This window comes from Anomaloglossus baeobatrachus, chromosome 1, assembly GCF_048569485.1.
Source record: "Anomaloglossus baeobatrachus isolate aAnoBae1 chromosome 1, aAnoBae1.hap1, whole genome shotgun sequence".
Classification (NCBI taxonomy): domain Eukaryota; kingdom Metazoa; phylum Chordata; class Amphibia; order Anura; family Aromobatidae; genus Anomaloglossus; species Anomaloglossus baeobatrachus.
Genome location: NC_134353.1, coordinates 157,678,076 through 157,705,006, shown reverse-complemented (window position 1 = coordinate 157,705,006; position 26,931 = coordinate 157,678,076). Strand labels below are relative to the sequence as shown.

The 26,931-nt window shown below is 44.6% G+C and overlaps 1 protein-coding gene across 20 annotated transcripts in view; it reads left to right on the top strand.

Annotated features, from left to right (window-relative positions):
• TENM3 (teneurin transmembrane protein 3) overlaps positions 1-26,931 on the top strand; it is a 1,857,795-nt gene that overhangs the window by 1,368,703 nt on the left and 462,161 nt on the right. For all 20 annotated transcript variants that reach the window (XM_075347175.1, XM_075347169.1, XM_075347170.1 and 17 more), the window contains one exon: positions 12,485-12,722. In XM_075347175.1, coding sequence (XP_075203290.1) covers positions 12,485-12,722 — 238 coding nt within the window. The remainder of the gene's footprint in view (positions 1-12,484; positions 12,723-26,931) is intronic.

The window sequence follows — 26,931 nt, the reverse complement described above, 5'->3', positions numbered from 1 at the left end:
AAACGAATAGAGAAGTAAATCACCATTGACCTACTCCTGGATGTTTCTCGGACTACAACATTCTTCTTCTCCTGGTGTTTCCAGTTTAAAAAGCAAAGACATCCAAAAGGAGGGGCAACACCATTTTGGGTCAGAAAGTAATTGTTAAATGACAGATACTACTAAAGAGTTGTCATAAATCACAAAACGTAAGTGTGTATGTAGGTACATAAACTATAGTCACAATGTGGCTGATTACCAGTAATAAATACATTAGAATCCCCTGGTATATTTACAATATAGAGATACATCAGTAATATATTATAGTGAAATCAGTGTCCATGGTATAATACAAAGTCATATCATTGTATGATGAAAAAGACAGTATCTACTGCATAGTGCATGAAAAAAGGACAGTATTTTACAAGTGAAGGGTTAACAGACCGGAAAACAAATACCCTCAATGCTGCATCCCCATACCCAGAAACACGTTTCACCCTGCTTCCTCAGGAGGCTTATGAAGCTTGTTAGATTCTAGGGGCCTTGAGGGCTTGTATAATACAAGTATTATGCATTTTATTAATAGGTGAATGGCCTGTTTCAAATCCTTAATTGGATCCTGGAAATTTCATCTTTAACCCTATGTGACACAGCCTGATTGGGAATATCAGCAAAGGGGTAAAGATATGGGTAAAAAAATAAACATAACAAAGAAAGTGTCTGTTTAATGTAAAATCATAGTGTATCACTAGGATATTCCTTTACTTTATGATCAGATGGGGGTCTGACTTGTGAAGTCCCCATTATCGGATGCAGTGCTAATTCACGATGCCTAGAGGTCAGACCTTCATTGATCATGAAGTGTTGGCATATCATGGTTCTATTCCATTGCTTTGAGGCAGCAATACTCATTGTTTTGCATTTAATCATTTCTTTAAACTTCTATTACATTTTTTCTTGTAGTGCCATTGGCTTACTCTTTATAGAGGTTTAACATAATGCTATAATATTGTACCATGTACATTTCTTTATTGTTGTGTGCCACTTAGGAGCTGCGCCCATAATCTTTTATATAGTTATATCTTTTTATTCTAACTTATTTTTATTTTTCCCATAAAGCAGAAAAGGCTCCAAGTGTTCAGGTCTCTTCTGGGGCATCCAGTTTTACACATTAAATGTTTACATTCTATTTCAGGCTACTATTATAAAGTGTTCATTATGTAAACCGAAGGCCAATGAACAAATTCACATTAAACTGCATAACAGTGTGCCAGAGGCAAGGAAGGCAGAAGAAGGAAACACATTTATATTCTACTGTTGATCTGATCTACTGTTGAATAGCTTACTAAAAGCTGGAACGTATCTAGTATGGAAAACTTGAAGCTATTTTGGTGCTCTCCAACTTGTGGGAATACAACTTATATTAAGGCCTGGCAGCTGCTTGCTGGGAATTGTAGTTATAAAGCAGAGGCAACACAAATGAAAGAACTCTGATTTACAGTATAAACTCCAAACAGAATTAAATGTTTGGTCCACTACTGGAGAAACCATGTTATTCATTTCAGTGCCCCATATAAAAAGTGGATACTTATCACTGATTTCCAGGAGAATCTGACACATCGGGGCCATGGGGCACTCGTTACCGGGCCGCGGTTCAAGTCGTGTGAATGCCACGGTGACCAGGCCCGGTTCTGTGCCCCCGGTGGTGTCGTTCAATAAAGATGTTGGTTGTGAGGATATTTACAAGGGAGATGTCATGAAGCCACCTGTGGCACTCGGCCAGAGATAGCCGACGCTGCGGGATGGGACCTCTGGGGCAGATGGTGACGCAGCTTGGTTGGTATAGTTCTCCACAGGTAGAGCTGGGCCCCAGGGCGGTTGGGAGTAGTAGTCTGTGATGGTGGGGGAGCAGGGCCGGAGGCACAGGCGAATAACAGAGTGACACTGGGATGCAGTCTCAAGGTTTATACTCACTGTAGCAGGTTCCAAGGTAACACGACTAGTCAGTGACCGCCTTTGGAGTGCTGGGTTCCACTGTGATGGGCTCCAGTCGATCCCGGGTAGTTTGGAGGTCAAGACTGGTGCACCCTTCTTATGTTCCTTCCCTGGTAGTCTTCCTGCACTGACTTCTCGCCCGCCTTTCCCGTGCCTACGCACACAGTGCCCTGAGCCGATGTCCGCGGACCCTGTCGGGTGGCTTGACGCTCTATCCCTTGGCCCTATGTGGTCACCTTCCAGCGGATTCGTGTGCGGAGTTGTCTTCAATACTAGCTGTATGCTTAGCCTCCAATTTTACTAGATGAGCACGTTGGTTCTTCTCCTTTAGTCTAGGGACCAGATCCCCATCTGCGGCCAAGTCCCTCCACTCCAATATGTTGTATGTGGAACGAGACCACGGATATATGGCGCACTTCCCGTGGGCTCTAGGACCCCTTCTCTCTTGTGCCTGGGCCGAGCTGCACCAGCTCAAGACCACAGGTCTTCACTCCTCCACTGCTCCTTCTAACTGCCTAACTTCCTACAGTGTGCTCCCTCTGACTAAACTCCACCCCCCAAACTGGCCTCAGACTGTCACTAGGCCGTTACCATGGTCTGATGAGGTGTTGTTGAGTGAGAATGTCTGTGTTTGTGTCTACCAGTGGATGACTTCTTCCTTACCCAGGATGGGGCACCACACCTCTGGCTGAGATACAGTACCTCTGTGGAAACTGAAGCCTAAGGGGCGCCACAAATCTGCCTCCAAATAGGAGGAGTTACCAGTGTGATGTGTAATGGCTGCTCTCTGCTCTTCTGAGCAGAGCTGTGTATTACTATAACTGACAATCTGTAGGTTCCTGTAGGTTCCTCTCACCTTCACCTTCCATCCAACAGGCAGCCAGTTTACAATACAGCAGAGCTGTGAGAGCTGCAAACATGTTTCTAAGGAGACAGAGGCCAGTTCTACTGTTCTGTGTGACTTACTAGTGATGAGCAAGCACAAAACTGCTTGAGTGCTCGTTACCAGTGATGAGTGAGCATACTCGGCATTGCACGATACTCGATTGAGCATTCGGTGTGCTCTGACACTATCGATACTTGATGTTATATGAGACCTTGGGTGCGATGCTCGGCACACTGCAGAGTTGATGTAGGAGGGAGAGCTTTGATTAGAGAAGGCGTATAGGCAGGGTTTTACTCTTCACCCCTTATTATCTTTTGTGTAGCACTAAAGGTTGTTTTTGGACTGGTTTAATTTTAAAAATAATAAAAAAAAATGGCATGGGGTTCCCCCTAGTTTTCACAACCAGCCAAGGTCAAACAGACAGAAGCTTCTGGTATTGTCAGACTGAGAAGGTCCATGGTTATTTGGCCCTTCCCAGTCTAAAATTTGCAGCCTGTACTACTGTCTATTTGTTCATTCTACCTGCCAAAAATCAGAATAAGGCTCAGTTTACATTTATCCTGTAATCCCTGCTCAGCGCTTATGTCGGAGTTTTAGTGTACATCCAAAAACCATGATTCAAACAAAACCCATGATGGAATCATTCACTATAATGAGGCAGATGGAGACATATTGGACTCCTTCTGGTCTTTGTTCCGAGGATTGCAGTAGGACCTGGAAGTGATGCAGACGTCCGCGGTGAAGAAGGATTGTACTGGGGAGGATTTCTACCTTTTTTGGGGGGTAAACTTGCCCCCAACCAGTGTTTCCCCCAAAATAAGCCCTACCCTGAAAATAAGCCCTATCACATTTTTAGGGCCAAAAAAATAAATATAAGACAGTGTCTTTTTTTTCAGGGAAACATGGTAGAGGTATTACCTGTCATTCTAATCCTGCCTCTGATAGTAAGGAACACAAAAAACCTGAGCTGAAACAATGTTCAGTAAACATGCAACATTAAGCATGTGAATTGCAGCCTTAAGACTAGAAAAAAAAACAAAGAGAAAATTGCATGAAAAATACCCTGACTATAAATAAATAAATTGCAAGTGCTTAATAACAGGGTACTTAGTGTATACATTTTTGCAGAAAGGTAAAAAGCTGTCTCACCTCGTCAAGGTGTACCCATCTGAGACAGTCCCTAACCTACTGAAGTTAAAAACATTATCAATACCTGACTTGTGTCATGTCAAACTCCAATATGGATGGTGGCAAGTGGTCAGCTGTGTCCCAGATTAAATACACAGTGAAGTGAGACGCAATTAGTTGTTCAGTCTCAGTATTAGGAGGGCTGCGCCCCCAACTTGCAAAAAAGCAAGATAACATACAAAAAACACAAAAAACCTGAGCTGAAACAATGTTCAGTAAACATGCAACATTAAGCATGTGAATTGCAGCCTTAAGACTAGAAAAAAAAACAACTTTTTACCTTTTTGCAAAAATGTATACACTAAGTACCCTGTTATTAAGCACTTGCAATTTATTTATTTATAGTCAGGGTATTTTTCATGCAATTTTCTCTTTGTTTTTTTTTTCTCTGATAGTAAGGAGCCTGCTGATAACTTCCTGAAAGGACAGGAAATAAGAGCGTAAAAATGCCCTAGTGGTCACTGTGAAAATTAACAGTTTACTAGTTTTATTTTTTAACAAAGATCGTGATATGAAAAAAATATATTAAAAGTAATTTAAAAATGCATTTAACACAAAAACGTGATGTAAGCAGTAGTTCTGTAAATACCGTGTGGTAATGGTGTTGTTGAGTTAACAAGAAGCAGAAATCTGTGACAGTCTCTGTGATCCAATCCGAGCTTGACAGAGACCTCCGCAGCATTGATACATTAATTCCCGTTCAGCATACACACAGATAGATTAATATATTAATGTGTAATGTTTGCTAACACAAAGGATCCGTTACTGCATGTCTATCTAGGCAGTAGCACCCTCCATACTGGCGCATGACATACATTAAACAGACTTTTCCGCGGTATCAGTTTTCTTCAGACAGATCTCTTTTAATTGGGTGCTTGCTTTGACTGGTTGAATTACCTTGTAACTGTCTTGTTGAAATGTGCCTCGAAGGCCTCAGCAGTGATTCTAATCAAATACAATGACACCCACTGGTGTGGAGAAAGGCAGCGCTGATTAATTGCAGTAAAATCTACCTGACTCATAACTCTTTGATGAATTTATGTGCTCCTCTATTTCCAGCTATCCTTCCACATGAGTTCTCTACGCGGCAATAAAATTGGAAATGGCGCTAAATATTTATTGTTAATAAGATTGGCAAGCTAGCGGAATATGGGCAAAACAATTCACCAGGCATTAACTCCGGGCCTGTCCTCTACAAATATGAAAACAGTTTTGACGTAGCGCGTGCTCGCCTCGTTCTGCTCGTGGAGCAATATGAGTAATATTCATCAGCTATGAAATGTTCTGACATGATGCGAATGTCATTTCTGTCCAAAGTCAATGTAGCTGCAAGACTTATATTGTAGACTGCTGACACATAATTAATAACATTGTGCTGCAGGTAACGCAGGCTCGCCATTCATATTTTACTGAGATTTTAAGAAATAGTTATTGTTAAATAAGTCTTAAAAACGGAACTTAATGTCAAAGACGTTACCGTCACCTATCATTTACTAGAAACACGCTGGGTGATTTATTCTAAGGCTCAGATGTTGATTTTCGCTATGGTTGATTTGATGCAGAAAATGTACTAGATGTTGCTAAAGGTGACAACTACCGGCAAAAAGGCATTGCAGTGCCCACATCGAGTGGCCCCCAACTTTCACTGTCTTGGAGTGATATATAAGTATATTTAATGAACTTTATAAACCTTGATCCAAGACTAATCTTGTATGATAAAATTTGGGGGCAACTCTTGCACGTGATCTTAAGCTGAGGAAATGAGGAAACATGTTAAAGGGAACCTGTCACCAGATTTTTGACTATTAAACTAAAAGTGTCACCTTCTGCAGCTCCTGGGCTGCATTCTATGAAGGTGCACCTTGTGCCCTGACTCCCCTTCCAGACCCCAAAAATAACTTTAAAACATGACCCACACGTATGCTAATTACCTGTGGGGCTCAGAAGGGCGGGCTCTTTTCTGCTCCTGTCCCCCCTCCTGCCGCTGTTTGCCATCCTCCTTTCTTTATTGATGTGATGATGCCTCCGTCATCATCCTCATTGCATTTTCAAATCTTGCTCCTGTGCAGTCATGTCCGCTCGCGCAGGTGCAGTTCGCTCTGCCATATCGCGGGCAGAGCAGAAAACATAGCTGCCTTCGCACATGCCGGTGCTGTGCACGGCGTCACTGCGTCATCCTCGTACTCGACCATAATCCCGAGCCTTATTTATGGGGTCTGGAAGGGGAGTCAGGGTACAAGGTGCACCTTCATAGAATGCAGCCCAGGAGCTGCAGAAGGTGACACTTTTACTTTAATAGTGAAAAATCTGGTGACAGGTTCCCTTTAAATATCCCAAATCCTAAAACATGCCTATTCTTTCACATAAGTCCTGCAGAAATCATGGTCATAGGCCTCATTCAAACAGGGTTTTTTTAACACAAAAGATGGACGGATTTTTACCAGGTTTTGGACCAAATTTCCATCAGTGATTCATCACTGTATCAATTTTTGCCATGAGAGTTTCATTTCTTTTTCTCATATACAAATAGAAATTGATGGAGGTTTCTCATGCTTCCCCTATAAATTAATCAGTGAAAACACCACTAAAAGCACCCCTTGGATTCCTCTGTAATTTTGCAGCTGCAATAGTAGCGACATCACAGCTATGCAGAGACGAGCGCCTTCAACTTGGTCAGCATAGGAATGAGCTATAACCAGGATAGGGATGAGCGAGGAGCAGATAATTATACCAGAAGAGAGTGGCTGCAGCTGAGGTTACAACTACCTGTTAGATCACTGCAGGATAGAAATGCACCTTTACCCCTTTAGTACAGAGTGGAATTAAATACGCTGCAGTTCAGGGGAAATCATGAACGAGCACTACAGTGGATCTGCGATCCACAATGTGACCTTCTGATCCAAGATTCCACCGAGATCACATCAGGTCGTGACACACTCAGACACCCATAAGACCTTATGGTATGTTTGATCTGTAACTGGTCATATCTCTGTGTTTTGGTGTAGACCATTCAATGCAAAAAATACACGGACATATTATCAACCCTATGGACTATTATAGGTGTGAGTACTATCCCTGAAAAACATGGATAGAACTCGTACGTGACAAACTGACATTTGAATGAGCCCTTATTACCACCCTCTTCCTCAAAAGTTAAAATTGCTTTTGGAGTGCAAATTATTATAGAATGTCCAGGAACTGTCCTGATTCTTATGCTCTGTAACTTTCAATCCACCCTTTCTCAGTGGGTAGCTAATAATAATAATAATTTTATTCATTTATATAGCGCTATTAATTCCACAGCGCTTTACATACATTGGCAACACTGTCCCTATTGGGGCTCACAATCTAGAGTCCCTATCTGTATGTCTTTGGAGTTTTGGACGAAACCCATGCAAACACGGGGAGAACATACAAACTCCTTGCAGATAGTGTCCTTGGTGGGATTTGAACCCAGGACACCAGCGCTGCAAGACTGCAGTGCTAACCACTGAGCCACTGTGCCACCCTCCTCTTCAAGAGTATGCTACCAGTACTATAGGTGCAAGAACTTCTCATTCCTCTCTTCCCAGCATACATTAATCCTCATTGACCAATGCCTTGCCTGTGCCAAATTAAAAGCTCTTCTCTAATATATATATTGTAGCCAGTTTGACAGGCAGGAGAGAATGAGCAGAAAGATGAAGAAACCACCCCCCGACCAACACTTACTGCAGACAGCTTTTCATTTCTGTGGATACAGAAAAGCAGTGGACAGCTTGTTAGACAAAAGGTAGACACATGGTCACTACTATAGCCTTTCAGAAAGTAAGACCGTTTCATTTTTAAATAAAATGCTTTACAGATTTATTATTTACCAGTAAATATCGGTTTTGGGCTCGGCTGAGCTTGTTACTTGCCCTCGGTTTGTATTATTGGACAACAAATGAGGAATGCCAAGAAGCAGGGAATGTCTGAGCAGCCCACAGGTGGGACTTAAATGGACAGATTTTTTTCTGTTATTAAGAAAAGTATGAGAGATATTCTGTTTTAGAAGCAATGCTCTAGCGATACAATATATTACAAAAGTGAGTACACCCAATCACATTTTTATATATTTTTTTTATATATTTTATTATATCTTCTCTAAATATCTCAATGTACAGCCATTAATGTCAAAACCGCTGGCAACAAAAGTGAGTACACCCCTAGGTGAAAATGGCCAAATTGTGCCCATTATTTTCAAGCACTGCCTTAACTCTCTTGGGCATGAAGTTGACTAGAAGCCATAGAGCAGCACATGGAGATTGTACTACACAGTGTTGCAATATTGTTGTATACATGAAGCGTCACGTTCTCACAGCCAGATCAACACTGACTGCTATTTTCTCTTATTCGTTTAGACGTCATTTTGATTGAGATCAGTAATATTATATAGGGAAACCATAATCAAGCCTCTTATATTGTCTGATGATTCAGTAATGAACGAATATTTAAAGCAGCACACTCTATCATACTGAGAGTAATATTGGCTAGGACTGGGGTAAAATTGGGTGTATCATCAGCTGGAAGCATTGCAGAGGACCGATGCATAGAAGTGGTATGTTTTACATAATAAACCATGTCATGTGGTGCCACTCAGAATTGCATTTACATATTTGCATGTTGTGTTCATATACATGAATGATAGTAGTCATCAGACGCGTATTACATCAGCACTGACTCCTTTATCTTATTTTGCTTTGATAAGATACAACTTTTTAATAGAATCTCTTTGAATTGTTATTGCCTCAAACCAATGATCCACCACCTGTGGCTCTCTAGCAATTGGAAAACTACACTATAAAGCATGCTGGAATTTTTAATTTTCAATAGTATATAAATATATATACATATATATATATATTTATTATATTATATTTGTATATATAATATATTTGTATATACCCGTATATATTTGGTTCTCCTTCCAGCCAGCTTAACGTGTGACCCATGCAGCAAACTGGAGGCTGTAGCGATGACCAAAGTGTCATTGTGACAAGTGATTGGCTGCAACGGTCACAGGTGTGTTCAGGGAGGACAGAGATATAGATTACTGCTGCAGCCACTGATTGGCCACTGGACATAACTCTATGCCATATACATGACATTGAATCCCTGTCTGAGACCACTGTAGTGATATTTACATTATTATAGTATATAAAATATAACTGATCGACCCAGACTGTTGGACTTGACAATGACATTGCAGTGAAAAGTAAGCATTCTGTTGTTATTTGTGACCCTATAATAATATTTTAGGAAGTGCTGAAGCACTGATTTCGATCTAAAGGTTTTTTTTCATCATAACTCTTAAGGTTTATTTGGAAATCAATTTTTGTCAGCAAATGTCTTTTTATTAAAGTCTCTAACACCTCTTAACTTTCATTGTTGCCCTTTGATATCTACTTCCTTCTAATTGGATTGAAAGAGACACGGCCACCAAACTGCAAGGATATTGATTTGTTTTTTAAACTAAAGGAAATTTGTCCCAATTACACTGGGTTCACACTAAACGACAGCGACAACGACGTCGCTGTTACGTCACCATTTTCGGTGACGTAACAGCGACCTTGTAAGTCGCTGTTATGATCGCTGCTTAGCTGTCAAACACAGCAGAAGCAGCGATCATAACGTCGCTGTGCTACATGTGCAGAGAGCAGGGAGCCGCGCTTAGCGCTGGCTCCTTGCTCTCCTGCAGCACACATCGGGTTAATTAACCCGATGTGTGCTGCAGCTACATGTCACAGTTCAGAGAGCAGGGAGCCGCGCTTAGCGCTGGCTCCTTGCTCTCCTGCAGCACACATCGGGTTAATTAACCCGATGTGTGCTGCAGCTACATGTCACAGTTCAGAGAGCAGGGAGCCGCGCGCACTGCTTAGCGCTGGCTCCTTGCTCTCCTTGCTACAGTATACATCGGGTTAATTACCCGATGCATACTGCAGCCACATGTCACAGAGCAGGAGCCGGCACTGGCAGCAAGAGCGGCGGAGGCTGGTAACCAGCGTAAACATCGGGTAACCAGGGAAAGGTCTTCCCTTGGTTACCCGATGTTTACGCTGGTTACAGCTTACCGCAGCTGCCAGTGCCGGCTCCTGCTCGCTTCATTTCGTCGCTCTCTCGCTGTCACACACAGCGATGTGTGTGTCACAGCGGGAGAGTGACGACCAAAAAATGAAGCTGGACATTCAGCAACGACCGGCGACCTCACAGCAGGGGCCAGGTCGTTGCTGAATGTCACACACAGCGACAGCGACGGGACGTCGCTGCAACGTCACAGAAAATGGTGACGTAGCAGCGACGTCGTTGTCGTTGTCGCTGTGTGTGACACCAGCTTTAGAGATGGAGTTGATCGATTCGCAGAAGATCTGGTCTGAGTTTAAATTCGTATTTACAGGCAGATCCAAACATTGTGAGGCTCAATTTGTAGTTCTCAAAAAAATTGCCTTGCACCATTTCCCACACCTCTGAAGTATCATACAGCAAGCTAAGGTCATTTTGCATTGGTCTCCTCATTATGCCCTGCAGCTAAGACATCTTACCTTGTATGATACTTAGTAACTACAGTGGTGGTCAGTACTTGAGCTATCACAGACCAGCAGTTCTCCAGAGTCACTGTAGAGTGGAAGCTCTTATGGTCAGCGGGGTCTTCTCTCCCTGTCTTTCTTTCTCTCTCTGTCTTATGGTCAGCAAGTTGCTCTTGCTATCTCTTTTGTAGAGTGTGAACTCTTATGGTCATCGGTGTATCCTCTCTCTCTTTTATCTGTGAAGTGTTAGCTTTTATGGTCAGCAGGGTTCTCATTTTCTTTCTCTCCTGGAAAGTATAAGCACTTATGGTCAGAGGGTAGCCTCTCTATCTTTCTCTCTCTCTCCTGTAGCAGATAATGTCTTATGGTCAGTGTGGTCCTTTCTCTTTCTTGCCTGTAAAGTGTAAGCTTTTATGTTCAGCTGGCTCCTCTCTCTCCTGTAGAGGATAAGCTCTTATGGTCAGTGTGGACCTCTTTCCCTTCCTCTCCTGCAAAGTGTAAGCTTTTAAGGTCAGCAAGGTTCTCTCTCTTTCTCGCTTTCTCTCTCTCGCTTTCTCTCTCTTTCTTGCTTTCTCTCTTTCTCTTTTTTTCTCTCTCTTTCTCTCTTTTTCTTTCTTTCTCTTTTTTATATGGTCAGCAAGGTTCTCTCTCTCTCTCTCGCTTTCTCTCTCTTTCTCACTTTCTCTCTCTCTTTCTCTCTTTCTCACTTTTTCTTTCTCTTTCTTTCTTTCTCTTTTTTATGGTCAGCAAGGTTCTCTCTCTCTCTCGCTTTCTCTCTTTTTATCGCTTTTTCTCTTTCTTTTTCTTTCTTTCTCTCTCTTTCTTTCTTTCTTTCTCTCTTTCTTTCTCTCATGTAAAGTCTAAGCTCTTATGGTCAGTGGGTTCCTCGCTTTTTCTCCTCTCCCCCTCAGGTATTTTCCAAGCGATTATAAACTTTCCAATATTGTAGTTTGCACATATTTATTCAACAGAGATATTTGCCAAATTTGAATTTTACAAGATCTTCTCATTTGTAGTCACAATCTATCAGGGCTTTACTGCAAATGGCTTTTGACTAAAATCAGAAGTTCCAGCAACTGTTATATAAATCTCTTTTATAATCCTGGGGTCACTATAGAAGGCATAAAATTTTAGGATAAGAAAAGAATAAAATATAATTTATTTGCTTAGATTAAGTTAGTTCTTCTTGATGGTAGCCATGATTAGGGATGCCCCCTTTGCCATGTGAGGGGTGTTACTGTATTAATTAGGGAATTCTCTTTTGCCTTTGTTTCAATGAACTTAACGGTCGTTAACTATATGAGTCTTCTGACGTGGTAATCAGATGTGATTCAGTCTGTTAAATATCTATCCTGCAACATCTGTTTCGCAGAGTGACCTTCTGCTGGAGAATACTTAGTATCTATTAGCGAATCAACATACAGACCTACACACTCTGAAATCCTCGAAACTGGCAGGGTATACTGCTGTTAAGCTACTGGCTTGCTACAAATGATTACTGTTAAGTAATGCTCAAAAGAAAACACTGTTAAAATAATTATATGTGTTTAAAGAGCCGGTGTGAACCGTAAAGGATTGCTCATGTCATTTCTTTTTGCTTGCTTTCTTAATATTATTTTGGCTGTCGATCTTGAAAAGCGCAATCGGAATCTGTCAAATACTGTTTATGAAAGTGCTAATGTAAATGAAATCCAATAGAAAGAACTGAATGCCAGTTTGCCATCTGTTTAATGTTAATTAGAGCACTGTGTGCCCAAAGTGAATGTGTCTCAGTGGAAGTATCATTTAAGACCCGGCAGTATAAACTTTTTTTTTTTTAATTTGTAATTAATTGTGTGTTTTTAGATTCGTTTCAACGTCCTGATGGTATTTTCTTTTTCTCAATCTACAGAGCAATCGCCAAACAACCAAGGCCAATCAACTTTGCAGCCTTTACCACCTACTCACAAGCAGCATCCTGCAGCACAGCAACCGTCCATTACATCTCTCAATCGCAATTCTTTGACACATAGGAGGAACCAAAGTCCGGCCACGCCGGCTGCGCTGCCCGCCGAGCTGCAAACCACACCCGAGTCCGTCCAGCTGCAGGACAGCTGGGTCCTTGGCAGTAATGTGCCACTGGAGAGCAGGTAACTTTATATACTTTTATGCATTATTTCAGGATTATGATCGTCTTGTCTTCATAGTAGTGATCAAGAGCATACATACAAGTCTCTATTCATGATATCACATTCCCATGCTAGAATAGGAGGTCTTGGTGCTTGCTCCAACTATCAAATCATGCATCCCATGAGGAAGAGTGTGGAACCAGCTATAAATGAGTGAATCCAAAGTTCGGTGTTTGTACTGAGCACAGATTTTACCACAAAAACAGAGTTTGGGATCCCAGTTCGGTTGTTTTATGTATTCAAACCACTCAAGCAAGCATCACTGTGCTTGGTTGCGCTCAATGCTCAGCCCTGTGCGAGCCGCTTGAAGTGTTTGAATGGCTCACACTGAGGATAACAACAGAGTTATCAGATGTAGTGTGTACAAAAAAAAAGGAAAAACCCGCCCTACCCCAGGACTGATCTGTTTATGGCTGATTGCATGTGGGTGGAAGGCCGAACTGCCCAATAGGGATGAGCGGTTCTGTCAAGGCTCGGTTCGCTGGCAGCAAACGAGCTTAGCTCCATAGGCTCGAGCTTGATCCAAACACCGGATCAAGTCACTGATTGGCAGTTTGAGTCTCTGCCCACATACAGACAGACATAAGCAGATCACTTCTGGGGTCAGGTAGGTGGGTTTTTTAAAAACTTTTTTTTTGTTGCACACTACATGTGATCACGCTGTTGTTACCCCCTGTGCGAGCCATTCAAAAACTGCAAGCGGCTCGCACGGGGCTGAGCACCAAGTGTACCTGAGCACAGCTTTGCTCCCGCGAGTTTTGTTTGTACCTAAAACATTCGAACCCGCACCTTGATTTTTAAAGTTGGTATTCAGTTTGAAAACAGAACCTCGGGTTCGCTCATCTCTCCTGCCCAATTAGTCAATTCCAATGTAGTTCAGGTCAAATATGGGTCCCAAACCGAACTTTATCTAAACTTCGTCCGAACCCAAACTTCCACAGGTTCACTCCTCTCTAGAACCAGCCAGTCTTGTAGCAGCCACCTGTGCCGTTTTCATGGTCCATATCTGCCAGAAGGAATTCGAGCACTTTTTAAGTGATTCTCATGTAATGCTATTTAACAAATAGGGATGTTGTTCGACTGTCTTTCAATAAACTGTCAACAAGCTTCTTGAGACATTTAATATTGACTTTTATTATTACAGCGGCTGTAATCATTGTACCAAAATGAAATAAAGTACGGCAGGAGAGGCAATCCATTTATTTTACATCACTTCAATATTTAAATCTAAGCAGCAGAAAATTGGAAATTAAATTAAATCTGGAATTCTTTTTTAGTTCAATCACTTGCATTAAGCTATTCAATAAGCATCAACCTCCTCCCCAGAAACTAACAAGCTTCTCATATCCAAGAAAACACACTTATCACATATTGATATGCGGAGGTGATGTCCAAATTATAATTACTGGAAATTACAAACTGGTAACTAATGACCACTTGAAGGCTAAATGCTATTAGACACCTTTCTGACGATAGTCAGGCCTGACTGGATAAAGCGCCATTACCTAAGGAGTAGGGGCCTTATGTTATTAATCCTATCAGTAATGCATTAAAAATAATCCCAGGAGGTTAGTTGTTTACTGAATGTTTAGACATATGTGTATATTTTCTCTATGGAATTTATCAGTATCTTATATAGAGATAAGCCTGGAGGAATAGGAGGAATTGTATTATTTTGCATTTAACATGGCATGCCGTTGCATCACAAATTAAAGTGCTGTTGGCACATTAACCTGTGGGTTCATCCTCTGCAATACCTGTAACTACTGAGAAAGGAAATGCAACCTAAAAATATTTAATGCTGTTCTTAGTGACCAATTTTTTGTATTAACTATTTTTTAACTCAAGTGCTTATCAGTATTGTGATTACACACAATACCCTGAGTTCAGTGCCTTCATCATCCTCACGCTAGGTTCAGGTTTGGGAACTATATTTGGCACACACAATGACAAATGCCAAAGACCACAAACATTATATTTAATTTGGCCAAACCTACCAAGTGTAGCTGGGCCGGAACCATCATAGGCTATGTGCGCACAGTGCATTTTTCGCGGCGTTTTTGCGCGTTTTTCGGGTGCGTTTTTGGCCTCAAAACTGCAGGACTTTGCTTCCCCAGCAAAGTCTATGAGTTTTAATTTTTGCTGTCCGCACACATCTGTTTTTTTTTCAGCTGCGTTTTTGTGGTGCCACAAAAACGCAGCATGTCAATTATTCCCGCGTTTTTCACTGCGCTTTTCATCCATTGAGTTCAATGGGATGTTGAAAGACGCAATGAGAAACGCAAATAGCTGCGTTTTGGTGCGTTTCTAAGACCAAAAACGCAGCTATAAACGCAGGAGGTGGGTAGTAAAGTGACGTGTACAGGAAGAGGATTCCTTCTGTCAGTATATACAGAAGCGTGAATCCTTCCGGTACCGTCACCGCTGCATCCACCTCCCGTCCTGTGCATGTCAGCTGCAGTGCGGCGCCATGTTCGGGCGGGAGGTGGAAGCGGCTGCGAAAACAAAAGTGAACAGTAGAAAAAAAAAAAAAAAGTTATACTCACCTGTCTGCAGACTCCCGGTGCCATGCCCACTCCCATCTCCTCTCACGGTATCGCCACCCCCGCTCCGGCTGTGTGCAGATGGCCGGGAAACCTCCGATGGATGCAGGACCTGGCGATGGATCACCTGATGCAGTCACCTGACGCATCAGGTGATCGTAAGTATCGCGGTGACGCGAGCGCCCGGCCGGTATCAGCGGATGCGTCAGGAGACTTCATCCCTGATTACCGGCAGCTGCTGCAGCGATCGGACAGGATCAGACTCCCGCCCCATCGCTGCAGGAGCTGCCGGTAATCAGCACATAAGTGAGTATTTTATTTATTTTTTTTTTTCTACTGATGCATCTGCTGATTGTATAATCGGCTTTTATACAATCAGCTGATGTGTGATGGGATTCAGGCACTTGATCCTGACACATCATCTGATCGCTTTGCCTTCCAGCAAACCGATCAGATGATATTGGATCCGGATTGGACGGCGCGGGACCCTGACCCAGGATTACTGCGGAGGGGGGGTTCTTTATTTCAATAAAGATGGAGTCACTAATTGTGTTGTGTTTTATTTCTAATAAAAATATTTTTCTGTGTGTTGTGTTTTTTTTTATCTTTACTAGAAATTCATGGTAGCCATGTCTAATATTGGCGTGACACCATGAATTTCGGGCTTAGGGCCAGCTATACAGCTAGTAGTGATGAGCGAGTACTAAAAAGCTCGGGTGCTCGAAGCTCGGGCCGAGCCTCCCAAAATACTCGTGTACTCGGCCCGAGCAACGAGCCCAATGTTATCCTATGGGAGACCCGAGTATTTTTGTGAAATGACCCCCCGGCAGCATGGAGAAACCCTAAAAATGTCACAAAAGTCTCAGAAGAGTGCTCAAATGACATGGCAACAGCATGGGGAAGACCCCTTGAAGCATTTATCACTCAAAAGTCACAGCTGTGAACAATTTTGTCCGTGTTTCACGCCATTTTTATGGACTCACCAGAAAACCTTCCAAATTGACACCAAAATGAATTTTCATGGCGGAAATGTTAAGGGCACATACCCAATAGTGAGATAGAGCTGGTGTATGTTACTTTTGGAGATTATATGAAAGATTTTACGTGAAAACATTGTGTGGCACTCCGATGTCCCTGAGAAGAGACGTACATGAAGGCCTCTTGAGTCTAATGTGCCCATTTTGAGGAAGTGAGTCTTTGTAGTATTTTCCTTTGCCAGGGCAGTCCAAAATTGTGAAGTTCACCAATGCCCCTGCATAGAGACGTGCATGAGGGCCTGTAACCCTGAAGTGCCCATTGTCAGGAAGTGGGTGTATTATAGTATAGCCCTTAGGCAGGGCAGCCAAAAATTGGGAGGCTCCACGTTGTCCCTGGGTAGAGACGTGCATGAGGGCCTCAAAACATTAAGTGTCCATTGTCAGGAAGTGGGTGTATTATAGTATAGCCCTTAGGCAGGGCAGCCAAAAATTGGGAGGCTCCACGTTGTCCCTGGGTAGAGACGTGCATGAGGGCCTCAAAACATTAAGTGTCCATTGTCAGGAAGTGGGTGTATTATAGTATAGCCCTTAGGCAGGGCAGCCAAAAATTGGGAGGCTCCACGTTGTCCCTGGGTAGAGACGTGCATGAGGGCCTCAAAACATTAAGTGTCCATTGTCAGGAAGTGGGTGTATTATAGTATAGCCCTTAGGCAGGGCAGCCAAAAATTGGGAGGCTCCACGTTGTCCCTGGGTAGAGACGTGCATGAGGGCCTCAAAACATTAAGTGTCCATTGTCAGGAAGTGGGTGTATTATAGTATAGCCCTTAGGCAGGGCTGCCAAAAATTGGGAGGCTCCACGTTGTCCCTGGGTAGAGACGTGCATGAGGGCCTCAAAACATTAAGTGTCCATTGTCAGGAAGTGGGTGTATTATAGTTTAGCCCTTAGGCAGGGCAGCCAAAAATTGGGAGGCTCCACGTTGTCCCTGGGTAGAGACGTGCATGAGGGCCTCAAAACATTGTTCCCATTGCAAAGGAGCGGGTCTCCTGTCGTTGTAATGTCCATTCTGCAAAGAATGGGCGAAAAAATTTACCACTGGGGGTATACCTGAAACAAAGGCCTAAGTATTGCAATTTGTAACGGTCATCATGGTGGCGCATGAGGAGAAGGAGGAGCAGTCCAGCGATTATCCAAAGTCCAGAAGTGTGTACCCATGGGTGAGTGGAGGTACATGGCAAACTTTAAATTCCGCTCTCATTTGCTGGTGGTGTGGTGAAGTCTGGCCCAATCCAACCCTTGTTCATCTTGATCAGAGTCAGCCTGTCAGCATTTTCAGTTGACAGGCGGGTGCGTTTATCTGTAATGATTCCACCTGCGGCACTAAAAACACGCTCTGACAAAACGCTAGCGGCAGGGCAGGCCAGGACTTCCAAGGCGTAGAGAGCCAATTCATGCCACGTGTCCAGCTTGGATACCCAATAATTGTAAGGCACAGAGGAATGTCGGAGTACAGTTGTTCGATCTGCAAGGTACTCCTTCAGCATCTGGGCAAACTTAGGATTTCTTGTGGCACTACCCCGCACCTCAGGGGCTGTGGTACGTGAGGGGCTGAGAAAACTGTCCCACATCTTAAAGACTGTTCCCCTACCTCTGGCGGATTGGACTTGTGCCTCTCTCGGCTGTACGCCTCGGTTGTCCAATGATTCCTGACCTATGCCGCTAGCGTTTTGTGAGGGGAATGCTTTGCCTACTTCCGTGACTATGGCCTTCCGGAACTGCTGCATTGTGGTTGACCTCTCCTCCACGGGAATAAGAGACAAAAAGTTCTCCTTGTAGCGTGGGTCTAACAGTGTTACCAACCAGTAATGATTGTCGGCCAAGATGTTCTTAACGCGAGGGTCACGAGACAGGCAGCTTACCATAAAGTCAGCCATGTGCGCCAGACTCTTAACAGCCAGGACTTCAGTAGCCTGACCAACAAGATGACTGAACATGCTGTCCTCCTCCTCCTCCTCCTCCTCCTCCTCATCTACCCTGTCCTCTGGCCAGCCACGCTGAACCGAGGATATGACTGGTGTGCATGTCATATCCTCAATTTGGCCGGAGAGTTGCTCCATGTCTTCATCCTCCTCCTCGTCATAGTCCTCCACTGCACGTTGTGATGAGACGAGGCTGGGCTGTGTGTTATCACCCACACCCACTACTGTTTCTTGCTGCAACTCATCGCGCTCCGCCTGCAATGCATCATGTTTGTTTTTCAGCAGAGACCGTTTTAGAAGGCAGAGTAGCGGTATGGTGACGCTAATAATGGCGTCATCACCACTCACCATCTTGGTGGAGTCCTCAAAGTTTTGGAGGATGGTACATAGGTCTGACATCCATCTCCACTCCTCAGGTGTTATGTGTGGAATTTGAACCATTTCCCGACGGCTTAGGTGATGCAGGTACTCAACAACTGCCCTCTTCTGCTCACATATCCTGACCAACATGTGCAGAGTTGAATTCCAACGCGTAGGGACATCACACACCAGTCTGTGAGCCGGAAGATGCAAACTGCGCTGAAAGCCGGCAAGGCCGGCTGAAGCAGTAGGTGACTTTCGAAAATGTGCAGACAGGCGGCGAACTTTTACCAGCAGATCAGACAGCTCTGGGTATGACTTTAGAAACCGCTGAACCACGAGGTTGAGCACATGGGCCACGCATGGAACATGTGTCAGCTGGCCTCGCCTCAAAGCCGCCACCAGGTTTCGGCCATTGTCACACACGACCTTTCCTGGCTTTAGGTTCAGAGGTGTGAGCCAGTGATCTGCCTGCTGTTTCAGAGCTGTCCACAGCTCTTCTGCATTGTGGGGTTTGTCACCTATGCAGATTAGATTCAGCACAGCCTGTTGCCGCTTCGCCGAGGCAGTGCTGCAGTGCTTCCAGCTTGGGACTGGTGTGGAGGGTACAGTGGATGAGGATGCGCAGGAGGAGGAGGAGGCTGAAGAGCATGACATTCCGGAGCTGTAGAGTGTGGGTGAAACACTGACTGAGGTAGGGCCTGCAAACCTTGGTGTGGGAAGGACGTGTTCCGTCCCTCGCTCAGACTGGGTCCCAGCTTCCACAATATTAACCCAGTGTGCCGTCAACGAGATGTAGCGGCCTTGCCCACAAGCACTTGTCCACGTGTCTGTGGTTAGGTGGACCTTGGGTGAAACAGCGTTGTTCAGGGCACGTGTGATGTTTTGTGACACGTGGTTATGCAACGCGGGGACGGCACACCGGGAGAAATAGTGGCGGCTGGGGACCGAGTAACGTGGGACAGCTGCCGCCATCAGGTCACGGAATGCTTCTGTCTCCACCAGCCTAAAAGGCAACATTTCCAGCGCAAGCAGTCGCGAAATGTTAGCATTTAGAACTGTGGCATGTGGGGTGTTGGCAGTGTATTTGCGCCTGCGTTCAAAGGTTTGCTGAATGGATAACTGAACGCTGCGCTGGGACAAGGACGTGATTGATGATGGTGTTCTTTCTGCGTAGGCAACTGCAGGTGCAGGAGTGGAGGAGGCTTGTTCGCAGGCAGCATGGACAGGGGATTGGCTCGCATGCACAACCAGCGAAGACGTAGCAGTGACATCAGCAAGCACTGCTCCTCGACTCTGTTGTACTTCCCACAAAGTCGGGTGCTTGGCTGACATGTGCCTGATCATGCTGGTGGTGGTCAGGCTGCTAGTTTTGGTACCCCTGCTGATGCTGGCACGGCAGGTGTTGCAAATGTCCTTTTTAGAATCATCTGGATCCAACTTAAAAAACTGCCAGACTCGGGAAGACCTAACATTTGTACAGGCACCTTGTGTCGTCGTGTTGTTCCGGGGAACGGTTGCCTGACTTCTGCCTGGGGCCACCACCCTGCTTCTTACTGCCTGTTGTGATGCTACGCCTCCCTCCCCCTGTGCACTGCTGTCCTCGCTCTGCATATCCTCCTGCCAGGTTGGGTCAGTTACTGGATCATCCACCACGTCGTCTTCCTCTTCCGCACCCTGCTCCTCCTCCTGACTTCCTGACAATTGTGTCTCATCATCGTCCACCACTTGTTGAGACACGTTGCCAACTTCGTGAGAACGTGGCTGCTCAAATATTTGGCCATCTGTACAGACGATCTCCTCATGACCCACTTCAATATGAGCTGGCGAGAGGCCAGAATGTGAATGGAAACGTGAACAGCTCTTCCGAGTGTCCAAGTGTGGAATCATTAATGTCCGAGGAGGACGTGTACTCAGCCTGGTGGTAGGAAGGAGGATCAGGTTCAGAAATGTGCGGTGCAGTATCACGGCTACTGACACTTGACCGTGTGGAAGACAGAGTGTTTGTGGTGGTGCCAATCTGACTGGAAGCATTATCTGCTATCCAACTAACAACCTGTTGACACTGGTCTTGGTTCAAGAGCGGTGTACTGCTGCGGTCCCCAAGAATTTGGGACAGGACGTGCGAGCGACTAGATGTGGCCCTTTGTTGTGGCGAAATTAGAGCTTGCCCACGACCTCGGCCTCTGCCTGCACCACCATCACGTCCACTTCCTTGTTCCTTGCCAATGCCCTTGCGCATTTTGCAATGCTGTGCTGACGTGTATTCACTACTTGTGCGTTATATCAAAGTTTGTGGAAATTGCACACAAGTGCACCTGTACGCTGCCACCGACAGGCACACACGTGCGGTTTTAAAAACCAAGCACGGACGCAATAGGAACCTAACAGGTTTTTTTGGGGAGCGACAATTACAGACAAGTCAGACACTATCTGGACTGTTTTAGACTGTGTACACCAGCCCCAGATATGATGAAGGCTGGTATACGGTCACCACTAGGAATGGCTATATATACCCTGCCTGCCTGCCTGCCTGTATACTGGTACAATAGTCCTGACAAGGACTCTTCTGGTCACTAGCCTGTATTCAGACCTGGCTATACCCTGCCTGTATATAGCAACAATAGTCCTGAGAAGGACTCTGCTACTGTACTCCGACCTGGCTATACCCTGCCTGCCTGTATACAACTAGAATAGTCCTGAGAAGGACTTTTGGTCACACTGTTTGCAGCCCTGCAACTGAAAAAGCTATAAAGGGCCGCAAAGCTTTCCCTGAATCAGCGACACTCTCCCTGCACTGACTGTCTGGATAGCTGTGAGCAGAGCACAGCGCGCCGGCCGGTATAAAGGCTCGGTCACGCTGTGCAGGCCGGCCAATCACTGCAATTCCACAACTAACAGGGCTGTGGCATTGCAGTGGTCTGCCAGCCAATCCCTGCATGAGGGCTGGCTCTCAAAAGAGCGCCAACATGCAGGGATGAAGACCACGAGTACAGCACGAGTATCGCGAGATTACTCGGTCCACGCCGAGCAGCCCGAGTACAGCGATACTCGTGCGAGTACCGAGTAGTTACAAGCATGCTCGCTCATCACTAACAGCTAGCCCTAACCCCATTATTACCCAGCGGGCCACCCGGCATCAGGGCAGCTGGAAGAGTTGGATACAGCGCCAGAAGATGGCGCTTCTATGAAAGCGCCATTTTCTGGGGTGGCTGCGGGACTGCAATTCACAGCGGGGGTGCCCAGAAAGCATGGGCACCCTGCACTGTGGATTCCAATCCCCAGCTGCCTAGTTGTACCCGGCTGGACTCAAAAATTGGGCGAAGCTCACGTCATTTTTTTTTTAAATTATTTCATGAAATTCATGAAATAATTTAAAAAAAAAGGGCTTCCCTATATTTTTGGTTCCCAGCCGGGTACAAATAGGCAGCTGGGGGTTGGGGGCAGCCCGTACCTGCCTGCTGTACCCGGCTAGCATAGAAAAATATGGCGAAGCCCACATCATTTTTTTTGTTTGGGGGGGCAAAGAAATCCTGCATACAGTCCTGGAAGGAGGATGCTGAGCCTTGTAGGTCTGCTCCCCCTGACTCTCCCTCAAGCATATAGTCCTGGATGGAGCATGCTGAGCCTTGTAGTTCTGCAGCTGCTGTCTGCTCTCCTGCATACACTATTGGATGGAGTATGCTGAGCCTTGTAGTTCTGCAGCTGTCTGCTCTTCTGCATACACTAGTGGAGAATGAAGAACACATTGAAGAAGGAAATGACATCAGACCTTTTTTTTTTGTTCACTGATAAAAAACGCATAAAGACGCAGTGAGCAAAAACGCAGCAAAACGCAGCAAAAAAACGCACCAAATCGCGGCAAAACGCGTGCGTTTTTTGCCGCGTTTTTTCGACGCAGGTGCGTTTTTGTGCGTTTTTAGCGGCCAAAAACGCACAAAAACGCAGCGTCAAAAAGACGCAGTGTGCGCACATAGCCTTATATGTATGGAAGTCTCCTTACTGCTAATCCTTCGGTGGAGTATAGGGTCAGGCAGTTTTAAAGCAAACACTCCATTCTTTTGTTTACCTGGGAGATAGGCCACCACCAGAGGAATCTGTTATTGACTCTTTCCTCCAAATGAGCCAAATATTAATTTGTCTTGGGAAATTAAAGAGATAGGTATTGGCCACATGGGCACCTTAAGGAAACTAAGACTAGCCTGCCAATATGATTTAAAATGTATGCATGATAAAAAAGAATGTTCTCATTATTTTTAAAAGTACAGTGCTCCTACCCAAAAATAATCATCTCTCACTTAGCAACACTAGAAAAATCATTGAGCAAACAGAAATCCAACGGGTGAAAAATCAATTAGAAAAATAGGCCACAAGGTCAGGACAATGGCTAGCCACTAGTGATGAGTGAGGAATGCCATGCTCTGGTGCTCGGTGCTCATATCGAGCAGTTGGACATTCGGACAGACTTGACTCGTGTACCAAGTATAATGGAAGTCAATGGGAAAAATCAAACATTTTTAGAAAATCTTGTGGAAAAATTCCTAAGTTTCCCATTCCCCATTGACTCAAGTTCTTGGGTACTTGAGTCAAGTTCGTCTAAATATCCGACTGCTCATTACGGGCACCGAGCACTCGAGCATGGCATGGTAGTGCTCACTCATCACTAATAGCCACCTAGATGAAGATCCATTAGCCACTCCGAATGAAATGTTAATCAAAAAAGAAAAGGAGTTCCTTATGGCTAACCCCCCCCTTTATTTTTTTTTATTAAGAATACATTTCTGAAAAATTATAATTATAACTCTATGCTGGTGATCTAGCTTTTCCAGCCATTGTGTCCATTATTCTCTAATTTTATATCCTTGAATGTACTTATTCTACTTTAGATATGCACATTGCTAGGTTGCCACTGTACAGGCATACGTCATTTTTATATATCTTTGACTACCCTATGAAAATGTTTTACATATATATTCTCAATTTAAAAAAGTTTTGTTTTAGCCATAAAAAACTTTTCTTTTTTAATTAACTAGAAAAATGATACAGTCTAAAATAACATAAAAGCAGGTAATATCTAGCATCCCCAAGTATTGCATTGAAGATTGCCGTGTCTTTTATTGTATTTACTTACTGGATATCTATTGTATATATTTTGGGATACATTTATTGATTTTGTATAGATGTGAGTGAATTGATACATAAATTATCACATTTCTTGCCAATTGTTTTTTACAAATTGTGAATCCACAGGATCTGAAATTTTCGGGAATTGAGTCGCATGAATCAATGAGTAGAGATGAGCAGTTCCGCAGAGTTTCGGTTCGGAGCAAGTAACTGATTGTCAGTTTGAGTTTCCGCCCACAATCAGCCAGCCATAAGCAGATCCCTTCGGGGGCAGGGTGGACGGGCATTTTCAAACAATTTTTTGGATCGCACACTACATGTAATTGTGTAGATGTTACCCCCAGTGTGAGCTGTTCAAACACTGCAAGCGGCTCACACAGTGCTGAGCACCAAGCGTACCTGAGCACAGCATTGCTCGCACAAGTGAAGTTTGCACGTAAAGTATCCAAATCCCAAACCTTGATTTTTTTAAGTTGGTGTTCAGTTTGAAACTCGAAGCTCAGGTTTAGTCATCTCTACCCACAAGAACATTAGCAATCTGGCCATTATTTTGAAAGATTCTTTAGTGGTCTAGGAAGTGGTTAAAAAATAAAAAAAAGATTATACTCACTTGCCCTATGCCCACCCCACACCTTTCCTGTCACATTCTTGGCCTAGTACTTTGCTTCTTCCTGCCAATGATGTGTAATGTGAATAGTCTGAATAATTGCACGGTCCTGGGGAGCGCTAAGGAGGAGACAGATGGTTACTTGCTTGAATTTCTTTATCAATACCACCGTTTTGATATCAATGTAATATCTTCATCAGGTGAATCCACCTCATGAAGATATTACATTGATATCGAAACGGTGGTATGAATAAAGAAATTCAAGCATGTGACCATCTGTCTCCTCCTTAGCGCTCCCCAGGACCGTGCAATTATTCAGCCTATTCCACATTCCCATATTGGGACTCACGGCAGGAGCTGCTTTAAGCCTGAGGCTGGAAATCTCTTCTGGGAACGACAGTGACAAGGTTACCATGTTACCTGTCACATGACCACCCCACAGGACACAGTTTACTCGAGCAGAGGATGTCCATAGTGGCGCCTGGGTGTACTGCCCAGCTCCACAACCAACGCTCTAACTGAGGTTGTGCAAGGTTGCACAACCTCTCCAGGTGAGCGGTTTGAATACCCTACTTACTATCTTATTCCTGAAATCCTTTGCATGCGCTCCTCCTCTCTTTTCGTGTACTTAGTGATGATGTGTATAGTGTCTCACATCCCCTTGTGCGATCTAGATAGCACCAGAAGCTTCAAAGACCAGTATAGTCAGGACAGGTGAAGGGAAAATATAATATATTTTTTTATTTTTTAATCCTTTCACAGCTTTCTATTTATTATGCCTTGGAGCCCAAAGAAAGACTCAAAGCATTAGAAATGTCTTTTTAGTCTATTTTCATTTCAGACTGAAATCGACCAAATGTAATCTGCAGAGGACAATTTGAGTGAATATGCCAGAAAAATTTTTTGGGAGAGTCCCTAATTTCTAGTTTTAAAGGGAACCTGTCAGGTGCAATATGCTCCCAGAACCATGAGCAGTTCTGGGTGCATATTGCTAATCCCTGCCTGACTGTCCTAGGCTAAAGTAATGGTGGCAGCAGACACAGGTATGCGTGTCACCACTGATGACGCGAGGCAATGGACATTGAATAGCATGTTAGCATGCCCACGTCTTTTTGATTAGTCCCTGCGCTCATTAGCATATCATAAAGGATCTTTAGAAATATTTTTTCTAAATATCTCTTGACTTAGGAACGTCTGACTGACGGCCCTAACTTGCCGTTCTGACCCAAACCAGTTATCCACCTTTCACCACTTTTCCACTAAAATAAGACACAGACTGCGTGACATTGGATGTAAAGGCCACAGCAGCCTCGTTTATTAACACCAAAATAATCAATAACATTTTATTCATAAATATAGTAAATAACTCCATAAGCATAACCACCAGCAAAGGAGGGGGGGTAAGTGAAGAGTCCCTTTGTCCATGATTGCAACACCAGCTCCACCATGTGCCCTCAGCCGCACCACACCGACTCGAGGACACCCAGCCGAGTGTTGCTCCACCATGTGCCCTCAGCCGCACCACACCGGCTCGAGGACACCCAGCACATTAACATGCCCTGCTGTGACCCAGCACAGCAGGGTCCCACGTTAACATGTCCCGCTGTGACCGAGCACAGCAGGGACCCACCAACCATACCATTGCACACCAGGGGTAACCCGCTCCTGCACTGGGTTCCCCCCCGCTCTTTGTGCAATCCACCGACTTCAAATACCCCCCTCCTTTCCGCCGACTGCTGCGACAAGGTCGATCCTCCTCGTCTCTCCATGACGATCGCCAGGAATCCAAAAATAGGGCGGGTGGGCGGGACAATTCAAGACGTCTTCCAGGTAGTGAATGACCTCCCACCTCCTAATCTAGCCCTGTATATACCCCCCTACACTAGCAACCCCCTGACCAATTACATGGCCCCACAGCCCTATAACTCCACCTCCCACTTTTCCCGCACAAAATACCCTGTACCTTAACCCCTTGCTAACCCTCAGGCCTAGCATCCCTCCTCAGTCATGTTGCCCTCCCTTGAGCCCTTTCAGGGCAGGCGTCCGGGCTTTTCTTGACTTAGGAACGTCTGACTGACGGCCCTAACTTGCCGTTCTGACCCAAACCAGTTATCCACCTTTCACCACTTTTCCACTAAAATAAGACACAGACTGCGTGACATTGGATGTAAAGGCCACAGCAGCCTCGTTTATTAACACCAAAATAATCAATAACATTTTATTCATAAATATAGTAAATAACTCCATAAGCATAACCACCAGCAAAGGAGGGGGGGTAAGTGAAGAGTCCCTTTGTCCATGATTGCAACACCAGCTCCACCATGTGCCCTCAGCCGCACCACACCGACTCGAGGACACCCAGCCGAGTGTTGCTCCACCATGTGCCCTCAGCCGCACCACACCGGCTCGAGGACACCCAGCACATTAACATGCCCTGCTGTGACCCAGCACAGCAGGGTCCCACGTTAACATGTCCCGCTGTGACCGAGCACAGCAGGGACCCACCAACCATACCATTGCACACCAGGGGTAACCCGCTCCTGCACTGGGTTCCCCCCCGCTCTTTGTGCAATCCACCGACT